General features: G+C 40.0%; 1 protein-coding gene across 1 annotated transcript; it reads right to left on the reverse strand.

The window, feature by feature from the left end:
- Window positions 1-238: 238 nt before the first annotated feature.
- slc25a47a (solute carrier family 25 member 47a) lies at window positions 239-9617 on the reverse strand. Its single transcript, XM_016450869.1, has 6 exons — window positions 9218-9617; window positions 8230-8273; window positions 8031-8102; window positions 6461-6637; window positions 4547-4802; window positions 239-646 (listed from the first exon to the last, which is right to left on the reverse strand). The coding sequence occupies exons 1-6, from the start codon at window positions 9252-9254 to the stop codon at window positions 351-353; spliced, it is 882 nt and encodes a 293-aa protein (XP_016306355.1). The 5' UTR covers window positions 9255-9617; the 3' UTR covers window positions 239-350.
- Between the last annotated feature and the right edge of the window lie 1136 nt (window positions 9618-10753).

Genomic DNA, 10753 nt, shown 5'->3' on the forward strand with positions numbered 1-10753 from the left:
AGTAGGAAATTTACAAAATATCTTCATGGAACATGATCTTTACTTAATATCCTAATGATTTTTGGCATAAAAGAAAAATCGATAATTTTGACCCATACAATTGGCTATTGCTACAAATATACCCCAGCGACTTAAGACTGCTTTTGTGCTCCAGAGTCACATATGTTGTGCAAAATATCTAATTTTAAGAAAAGAAATTTGACTCTTTTGATTTTGGGGTAAAATATGACACTCTTGAGAGGTTCTATGAGAAATGTATTAACCAGGCAAATTAAATACACATTTCCAATACAAAAGCACAATCATCTGAATCACATACATTAATGGTGCGATCATTAGAGGGTTTCTCATCATGAGAGCCGATCCACAGACGCTGACCTGAGAATCCGGACCGACACCTCGTACATGGCAAAAACCACCATGTTGACGGGAAACGCCCGCAGGCAGTTTATTCCCAGGTTTCTGAAGAAAATCCCCAGCCCTTCGTTCCGTATGGTCTCAGTCACGCAGTGAACGAATCCTCGGTATCTCCTCTCTCCTCGGACGCCATCCATCTGCAGACGGGCTTTGATCACGTCCATGGGTGTCCCGACAGACCAGCCGGCCGTTCCTGCCAATCCACCGGCCAACAGCACCACCGTCCACTCTGACAACATCAACACACACCTTTAACCCTATAAAGCCTTTATAAAGCCTCAAACTTTGCCGTTTCACAGTCAGTCTCCTCCACGCCTTCTGTCGTCTGTTTGAGAGTTTAGAGTTCCCTTTCGAGGGAACTTCGAACTGCATCCTCTAGAGGTCGCTATGGGGAACGCCCTCAGCGTGACCGGTGTCTGAAGCATATATCTAAAAACGACAATAACATTGGCCGGCGACAGCCTATGACGTCACTACCGGTGCAACTATAGTATAAATAGGCGCCGAGAGAACACGTCGTCATCCTCTTCTTCGTCTTCACTGACCGTTTGTTTATGTTAGCGTCGTCGGACTACTGAGGGGGATGTGAGTACTTCACCATTTACCCGAGTTTGTAGATAGCGTTTGCATGAGTGCGTTCACCTCTCGCGGGAATAGCGATGCATTCGCGTTGCGTCGCGGTGAGAACATGGAAAGGACCTGACGGGAAATTTCTCCCTATCAGTAATTTCCTTTTGTTTATATAGGAAATGTATAGTGTGGATCTGTCTGCAGCTGTTGGACAGATGATTTATATTATGTCCTTCTCAGATAACCACATTATACTGCACTCCGGCTTGAGTTAAAAAAAAAAAGAAAAGAAAGAGCCTTCCATTCCTTCCCGATCTTCATTTGGAGATCGAGAAGGTTTGGAAAAATCCATTCTCGTCCCGCATGCACAGATTCCAGCATACTAGTTATGCCAACATAGAGGGTATGCGTGAGAATGGTTATGAAAAGATGCCACCTGTTGAAAAGACACTGGCCTGCTATCTCTCTATGGGTGAGACATCTTCTCTTAAGGCTCCCTCCCTGCCATCCGAACCCCTTCAGGATACATCTTGTTTGAATGGCAGGGCATACGCAGCAGCAGGTCAGGCTGCAGTCTCGTTGCACACCATGGTGGTGCTTCAGGCTGATCTGCTGAAAGACCTGGATAAAGGCAGGGTCTATCTCCTGATGAGGTGGCTGAGTTGCGTCGCACCGCGGATCTTGCTCTCCGTGCCACTAAGCAGGCCACCACTGCCATTGGCAGATCCAAAAAAATGGCAGCCATGGTGGTTACGGAGAGACATCTGCTGGTTTCCCCTTCTGAGCTTTTCAGCATTTCCGTCGAGACGGTGGTCGTGAGGTTTAAGGAGGCCAAGACATGCTCGGCTGCCTTTAAATCCTTCCTTCCACGAAGGTCCAGGCTTCGGACTTCGCCTCCAGCCTATATCATGAGCCTGAGTCATAATCATCGGTTCTGGTTCCAGGCTGGTAATAGCCCTCATCTTCAGCTTGGACACGCAGCCTGGGCTTCTGAGGAAGTCTCCCAGCATCAGGTCCCCAATATAATGCTGCAACCTCGGGACCTGTGGGTCCTTCTCGTGGGCTAGTACTCTTCTGAGTACATGCTTCGCGACATGCTCCCTATCCTCTGGCCAGGTGCGAACTGCTCATTTCTCACCCTGAGGGGTCTCCCGAGATCTGAATCATTCCTTAACCTTCATGCACATTCTCTAAGCTAGAGCTCCTCTTGTTGACGCGTTTAGGAGCTCAATGCTCCATAGACGGTCGGGCCCGTGGGTCCTCACTGTCACACTGCCCTTATGGTTGAACCAGTAATCGCCCCTCTGTGGAGTGGGCTGGAGTACACTGCATTCCCTGAGGTAAGAGGGATTTGTGTTTCTGTGGGCACCCCTCCTTTGTACTTCTGCTCTGAGGAGCAGTAAGCTCTATACGCATGAATGGTTATTGGGTCCCGCTATTTCTTCAGATTCTATCGGGTCTGGTTATATGGGACCCGCGCTCTCTATTGAGATAGAGAGCATGAGACCATGTCGAGCTGCACCAGTGGACTGTCTCTTATTGGGCCCTGCTGGGTTACCCCTCGCTAGGGGTTAAACCCTCCGCTCTTGAGCTCCATGGCAGTGACTTCAGGTAGTTGGGCTGCTTGCTGCTTCCCTGATAAGCTGCCTCTATTTGGGTTAAGCCAGGCAGTGCTCCCCTCACCTCAGAGGGTTGTCTTTGAGCCTGCCACTCCCGATTGTGTGTCTGAGGACTTCTGGGCATCTGTGAGCAGATCTCTATAAAATCCATACTATGGTAAGTGCACACGCTAAGCTTCTGTGCACTTTCTAAAATCCACATAGTGGTAAGTTTGCACGCTAAGCACTCTGCGCACTTTCTAAAATCCCGTATGGTAAGGGTTACACATGCTGTCAGCCTCGTTCCGTTTCTCTGAGTAGGCTTAGGCCCCGGTACTCGCTCTGGGCTCCACTCAACTAATGTATTATGAGCATGCTGCTTCCTCAGGCGAACTAGGTCCTCCCTCTGCCTCCTTGATACGCTGAGTTTTTTGGCTAAGCTTGCAGTACGCTTACCCTTCATGATTTCTATGAGCATGCTGTAGGTCGAGCATCTGCCTCCCCCTCTCGGCTGAGAGCTGGGTGTTATGCTCCCTCAGCTAGGTAACTTACTGCTAGTCAGACCAGCATGACCATGATGATGAGTTGGTGACTTCTCAGACGTATTGTTCTATGGGATGCGCCATTTCCATCTATGTGCGCTCTGTGTATGCTATGGACTGCTCCCTCAGAGTGCCACGGTCACATAAGGTCTCTAGGTCTGTCTGGTAAACAGTCTCTAGGGCCCCTTAGCAACGGTATCTTTAAAATCCATGTTATGGTAAGTGTGCAAGCGAAATCTCTGTGCACTTCCTAAAATCCACGCTGTGGTAAGTTCGTACATCAAGCATTTTGCGTTCTTTCTAAAAATCCTGTATGGTAGGGGTTACACGCTGCAGCTTCGTGCCCTTTCTTTGAGTCAGTCAGGCCCCGGTTCCACCTTGGGCACCACTCTACCTATGTATCCTCAGTGATACCTACTTTAACAGGGTGTTGCTACTAGGGGTCTGTCGAGACAGTTCCTTCAGCAAGCTCATGCAGAGCAAGCAGTGGCCCCTGTATGACAGGCCAAGGCCTAGTTACAATTCTAGGCGCTTGGTCGTATCCCCTTAAAGGAATCTCTTCCTGATTCCAAGCCTTTGAGCTCTACCCTGGGCCCAGGAGTCCTGGCCCTAACAGGCAAGTTTTTTTGGGGTATGTAGCTTAGGCTTTTGGCTGTAGGGGATAATGTCACTGACAGCCGTCTAACCGTCCAAGGGGCAACTCCCTTAAAGCTTTGGTAGAGTTGGTACTTAGTGCTCGCCTGTGGTTTGGCATGCACTCCCCTCAGCATGGTGGCATGGGTATACCGTTCCCCATAGCGACCCCTAGAGGACACAGTTCGAGAGGACGCAGTTCGAAGTTCCCTCGAAAGGGAACGTCTCAGGTTACGTATGTAACCATGGTTCCCTGAGAAGGGAATGAGACACTGCGTCCTCTAGTTTCCTTGCCATGCTGCGGACGCAAGCTTCAGACGAAGAAGCGGATGACGTGTTATCCCGGCACCCTTTTATACTGTGATCGCGCAAGGTAATGATGTCATAGGCTGTCGCCGGCCAATGTTATATTCGTTTTTAGATATATGCTTCAGACACTGGTCACGCTCAAGGCATTCCACATAGCGACCTCTAGAGGACGCAGTGTCTCGTTCCCTTCTCAGGGAAGCATGGTTACATATGTAACCTGAGACGTTTTATCTGACCAAATGATTCTCTGAATTGTGAATCAGTGCACGATTCAGTAAATCATTTGGGTCTGTTCTGGACTGAAATCTATCATATGACTTGCATGAGTCAAATGGACTACTTTTAGGATGCTTTTTGGATGCTTTTTTGTAAGAAAAGAGCAGCGGATTCTCTTCCACAGAAGAAACGAGTCAAACAGGTTTGGATCGACAGGACGGTGAGTAATGACACAATTGAAATGTTTGGGCATTCATTGACCTGGCTCTTTCTGTCCTGCCGGTGTGAGTTGTGAACACAGTGTGCTGTAGATCAGGACGTAGGTGGTGAATGACGGCCCATCCCTGAAGGCCAGAGGAAGAGCTCCTCTGTAAAGGCCTGAAGCTCCCTTGTCTCTGGCGATGCTCAGCAGGCAGTGGATCGGCCCACTGTATTTGGGTTTGAGTCCGCTCCTCTCGCTCTCGGTCTGACACTGAAGACGAACCTTCACAATGTCGCCAGGTGACATTACAGAGATCTAGAGAACAGAGAATATATGACACAATGTTTTGATCACTTTATGTGTATGTTTTATTAACAATCACACTTGTGTTTCTTGGTTTTGATATATATTTATCATATACGGTACTTGTCAAAAGTTTGGAAACATTATGATTTTGTAATGTTTTTGAAAAAGTCTCTTATGCTCACTAAGGCTGCATTTACTTGATCAGAAATACATTAAAAATTATGAAAAATAACATCTCACATCTTCTGAAGAGCGTTTGTCTGTTCATCTCTCAATCATCATTGCATTGGATCATTTCAATCTCATCTTATTAAGATATATCAAAACCAAGAAACACAAGTGTGATTATTAATAAAACATACACATAAAGTGATGAAAACATTTTTACTACAATTGAAAATATGTGAATATATAGTAAAATGTAATTTATTCCTGTGATCAAAGCTGAATTTTCTAATAAACAACTTGGCTAACAAAAATATGTTCCGAGTATATTTTACTAACGTTCTCATTAAGTGAATATTTCTGAATGTTCTCTGAACTTTCAAAACATCCTTTTTCTTTTTCTTGTTTTAGAAAAGTTTTTTTGTTGGTTGTGCAAACGTTAAGGGAACGTTCCATTAATTTCACAAATATTATGGGAATGCTACTTTTTAATTTTCTCTGTAGCAAGGCTGTAGAGTTTAGTAGAGATGCTATGACATGTCTTTACCAATATCAGAGACTGCTAAATTGTCCCAAGCAATAATTTTTTCCAACAATTAAACGTCTGTTATCTGCCGTTATTTCCCCATCAATGCCACAATCAAACCTACACCTTTTGCTCTGTACGTTCTGAAACAAGTAGTAACATTTAAAAAGGTTAGACAGACGTCCAGCTAAAAGATTTCAGAATAAAAAACTTTCCATGAATGCTGTATTAATAATGTTTTTGTGCTAACGTTTTGAGAACGTTATTAAAAGACCAGAGAACTTTGAACGAAAATTCTATTAACGTTACTTGAAGAATGTTTGTTCAATAACGTTGAGAGAATCTTGACAGAACGTTCTGACAACATTCCAAGTTAATGGACATTGAATTGTCTTCCTAAGGTAAATGTATAGTAACGTGACATTGTTTACAAGCGATTTTAGTCTTTTCATGATTAAAACATTGATTGAACCCCTTTTTCCCAACACCTTCTGATGTTCATTCATGTTTATTTGCTGCTGTAACTAGTAGTAAAGAAGAAGAGATGATCGGTTGACACGACACGTAATATTAAAGTTTAATAATCAATTAATTAATCAAATTTATTTAATAATCAAGACTCAGAAACTGGGTTGCATATAAATATTGAAATTGCATATAAGGTATTTTAATGTAATTGCTTCTGCACACTTTGTTGTTGAAATATAAATAATTAAACAGTGGTGGCAATAATAAAAACTAATTTTCATGACGGATTTATTCAAACATACATTAAATAATGAATAATTATTAAAAAAAAAAAATATATATATATATTTGAACCCCTTTTTCCCAACACCTTCTGATGTTCATTCATGTTTATTTGCTGCTGTAACTAGTAGTAAAGAAGAAGAGATGATCGGTTGACACGACACATTAAAAGGCACCAAAACCATGAATATTGTTTCGATTTTTAAAACATTGGCAGATCTCAGACCTGTGCCACTCCTGCCACCAGGCCTGACAGGAACACATTGAGCTTCGTGTTGGCAGCACTGATCCCACGGAACCGAGCCAAACACTGCAGACAGTTCCGGTAAGTGCCGAACACCACAGAGGACGTCATGGATATAGTGGTGATCGGCAAAGCCATTCCCTTAAAGAAGCCATGGACCTGCAGCAAAACACGAGCATGAGAACTTAGAGAAAGAACTGGCCGAATCTGACAGATAACATGTCTCTATTATCATTACTACAGTATCCACCTTGTTTTGCAACGCGCAAGCTATTTTCTGCGAATGTGCAAGACTTCCAATTCATTCCCCTGATAGCACATAGAGTGTTTGCTCATCGGCAATGTATCTATTGGACGTTTCCTATCAGATGTATCTATCAAATAGAAAATGTCTTTAAGATGTTTATGATGTAAAACTGACATCTTAGAGGCAGACATCTATCAGATGTTTGTCTCTAAGATGTCAGTTTTACATCATAAACATCTTAAAGACATCTTCTAAACGTCTATTTGACATCTGATAGGAAACGTTAAATGCAGAGCACTAATTCCTAGTATGGGTCACCATACTTGGCCACATGTCACATGTCACGTCACTAAAACGCCATGTCGCTCTTATGTCAAAAATAAGGTGGATAGCTTAAACTTTCGTATTTTCCAAAAGAAATAGGAGTGTGTGTTTGATTGTTTTTTGTGTTACAGGAAGTTCAAATGATGGTGGGTTCCTATGGAAGCCCGTTTCCGCCACTAAATAAAACAATAAAAAAAGGAATTGCGACTTTTTATCTCACAATTCTGACTTTTTTTCTCAGAATTGCATGATACAAACTTGCGAGTTATAAAGTAAAAAATTGTGAGATATAAACTCACAATTCTGAGAAATAAAGTCAGAATTGTGTGATATAAACTCGTAATTGCTGAGAACATAGTGTTTTCCCCCTCAAAACTGGACTTTATAACTCGCAATTAAGTTTATATTACACAAAAAAGTCGCAATAACCTTTTTTAATTTTTTTTTATTCAGTGGCAGAAACGGGCTTCCATAGGTTCCTTAAGATATCACAAAAAAAAAAAAGGATGATTTCTTGGATATATGAATTATGGTGGCAGTGCAAAATTTGTTATTTTAGTTAATTAAAGTAAAACTAAAGGCATAAGAAACATTTTCGTTATTTAATTAAAAAAATTTATAAAACAGTCAACTTATTTCATCTAGTCTCATTTTGATTTAGTTTAACTTGATGTATTAAAATAACAAAAAATGAAATAAAAAATAAGTATATAAACATTTACATTAATAATAATAAAAATGACAAAAACTAAATTACTAACACTTGAACTAAAATTAAAACGAAATCAGAAAATATACAAATAAAGCAAATTCAAAATATAAATGAAATCTATATCTCTATGGTAAAATAACACTGCTTCACAGTGTTTTAGGGTTTCTTTATAACAGTAAAGATTCATCAGTAAACATACAGATTTGAGGAATCATTCATATGTGGAAGTGCATTAATCATTAAATATGAAGTAAATGTATGTTTCGTACCCCTTCTCTTTTAACGGTGGTTACGATGCAGTGCCAGATTCCAGTGAACTGTCTCTGAGTTTGGATTCTGACCTGTGCAGGGATCAAATCAACATATTCATGGTCAGGAGATGATGTTACAGCAATGCATGTCTTAAGTTATGTGCCAAATCTAATATGGCACTTAATAATAATGCATGATTGGCTGGAATAAGTGTACTTTGACAGTATCCAGTGGATAACCGACCGCCACACCACATGCTCCTGGAACACAACAACAGCACATCAGAACAGTGTGTCCTGCAATATGTGATGAATAACATGCACTCGAATATGACACATACCGATATCAATCATTCTGAAGTGTCAGTAACTAAATGTGTTTATTTGCCTTAAGGAACAGGGTTTACAAATGTCTTGTGTGAACTGAAACATGTTCAAATGTATTGTTTATAAAGTATTCTTCACATAATCTTCTGTGGGAATCCGATCAATGGAGACGTGAGGAATTAAGACCCAACATTATTTCTGATTTCTAAATAAATTAATATTTTATTTTTAAATTACATTTTTGTCTTATTCATGCATTTTTATTGTCATATTAATCCAATTTTTGTATAAAATTAAAACACTTAACAATTAGTTTATTTTTTTTAAGTCAAATGTATATTTTTCTTAAGTATTTTTTCTTTTTCCTATTTCTTATTTTTATTTCCTATTTATTAATATATTTATTTTCCAAATTAAAATGAACTTTTTAAAATGTTGTGCTTCATTCAACACAAGGATTTTGCATGAAGATCTATCATTAAATTAAGAGAATAACAATTAGATTTATTATTTTTTATGTATTTTTTAATACTTTTCTTATTCCAACATTTTTTTTCCAGTTAAAATGTTGTTAAAATGTTGACTTTTATAAATGCTGTGCTTTATTTAACACAAGGATTGTGCCCAATGAAGACCTAACATTATTGCTGTTTTTCTAATTAAATGTAAAAAATAGATTACATTTAGATTTTTTTTTTTAATAAACATACTGATGTGCACTCATTTGCTTTCATGCAAAAAAACAGTCAAGTACACCCTGCAGCAGAGACTCTAGTATCAAAAACATTCAACGTACTGTATAGGTCTTCTCTCAAATCTCTCTACAAAAAAAAATAGCAGAGAATTTAACCAAACAAACAACAGACTTTGAACTGTACCTCCAACTGATCCTGCAAGGAAGTCGGCGAAATGCATCGTCCCGTATTCATTCTAAACGCCTATGACATTGTTATCATAGTTTCTGATAAATAATTACACAATGCGACACTGTCGTGCTCCAGTGAAGGTTGTTGCTGTTTTTGATCTGCGTTAGTGCTTTTGTAACAGTCCCTCATTCTCACGTGGTTCTTGTGCAACTGCACCAGTTTGCTTATGCATGTTCTTATTTAAAAGCAATTAGCTACTTGAGTTTTACTGACGCCTTTACGTGCATAACACGCGATGTGCATTTATTTTAACTTTATAACTGGTCATTTTTGTATTTCTATTCTGCAAGCTCATGACAGGTGATTCGTTGCATTCTGTATGTTGTAGCATTTGATGAATAAACCTTTAGATAATTAGTTCGGATTGACGACAGTCCGAGTGAATTTATTCGCACACGCACTGCAGCATTGGCGTTTGGACCCTAAACAGCATAAACAAGCTGATGCAACGCGGAAGATAAATTACGAGTGCAATGAATCTTTAAACCGATTCATTTCGAACGATTCTATTGAGTCGATTCGCGAGTCACTGACAGTTAATAGAACTATGATCTTGAAAACAGAGCGACAACAACAGTATTGTGCCAAATATTTATTTATCTACAAAAAAAGGAACACTTTTGTTTTATGTTACTAATGTAACTTACAAGGTTAGATGGATAGGATTCACACATAATTTAAATAGTGGAGCAGGAAGCCACATCACACAGTAGCCGAGTTTTGTTTATTGAATCTCTTTGATATAAATAACAAATCAAGGTCTATTTTATATCTGTCTATCTATCTAAAATAACAATATCCCTGATAGCACACGTACATCACGGAGACGTCTATTTGACGTCTGCGTTTACATCTGCAAGACGTATTTTTAGAGTGTTTGCTGATCTGCAATCCGCCTATAGGACGTTTCCTATCAGATGTCAAATAGACGTTTAGAAGATGTCTTATGATGTAAAACTGACATCTTAAATGCATCTATCAGATGTTTGTTTGTACACAGCAGATGCTTTCCAGATGAAGCAGCGCTCTTTAACAGACATCTTGCAGATGTACGTGTGCTATCAGAATCAGAATCAGAATCAGAATCAGAATGAGCTTTATTGCCAGGTATGTTTACACATACGAGGAATTTGTTTTCGTGACAGAAGCTTCCACAGTGTAACAGAATGACAGTGACAGAACAAAAAACACAGATAATAAAAATAAAAAATAGAACAAGTAAATAAGGAATAAAAATATATAAATCGACAATTGTATGTGCAGGTATATTACAATAGACAGTTTTGTATGTACAGGTATATTATGTGCAAATTTGAGGTGTAGACTGAGTATGTGTGTTAGATAAATAAGTGTATGAGTGTATAAATAGTGTGTGTTCCACAGTTATGCTGGGGAAGTCGTGGCCTAATGGTTAGATTAGCCAAAGGTTGTGGGTTCGAGTCTCGTACCGGCAGGGATTGTAGGTGGGGGGGGTGAATGGAACGGGCT

Source organism: Sinocyclocheilus anshuiensis, unplaced genomic scaffold (assembly GCF_001515605.1).
Source record: "Sinocyclocheilus anshuiensis isolate Anshui unplaced genomic scaffold, SAMN03320099.WGS_v1.1 scaffold595, whole genome shotgun sequence".
In the NCBI taxonomy this organism is placed as follows: domain Eukaryota; kingdom Metazoa; phylum Chordata; class Actinopteri; order Cypriniformes; family Cyprinidae; genus Sinocyclocheilus; species Sinocyclocheilus anshuiensis.

Excerpts from the sequence above, each read along its gene's own strand:
- slc25a47a (XM_016450869.1), bottom strand. The coding sequence starts at position 9,254 with ATGCATTTCGCCGACTTCCTTGCAGGATCAGTTGGAG. Across the intron at positions 8,274-9,217 it reads CCTTGCAGGATCAGTTGGAG|GAGCATGTGGTGTGGCGGTC; the intron begins GTACAGTTCAAA and ends GTTGTGTTCCAG. Across the intron at positions 647-4,546 it reads GGCAGGACAGAAAGAGCCAG|AGTGGACGGTGGTGCTGTTG; the intron begins GTCAATGAATGC and ends TGATGTTGTCAG.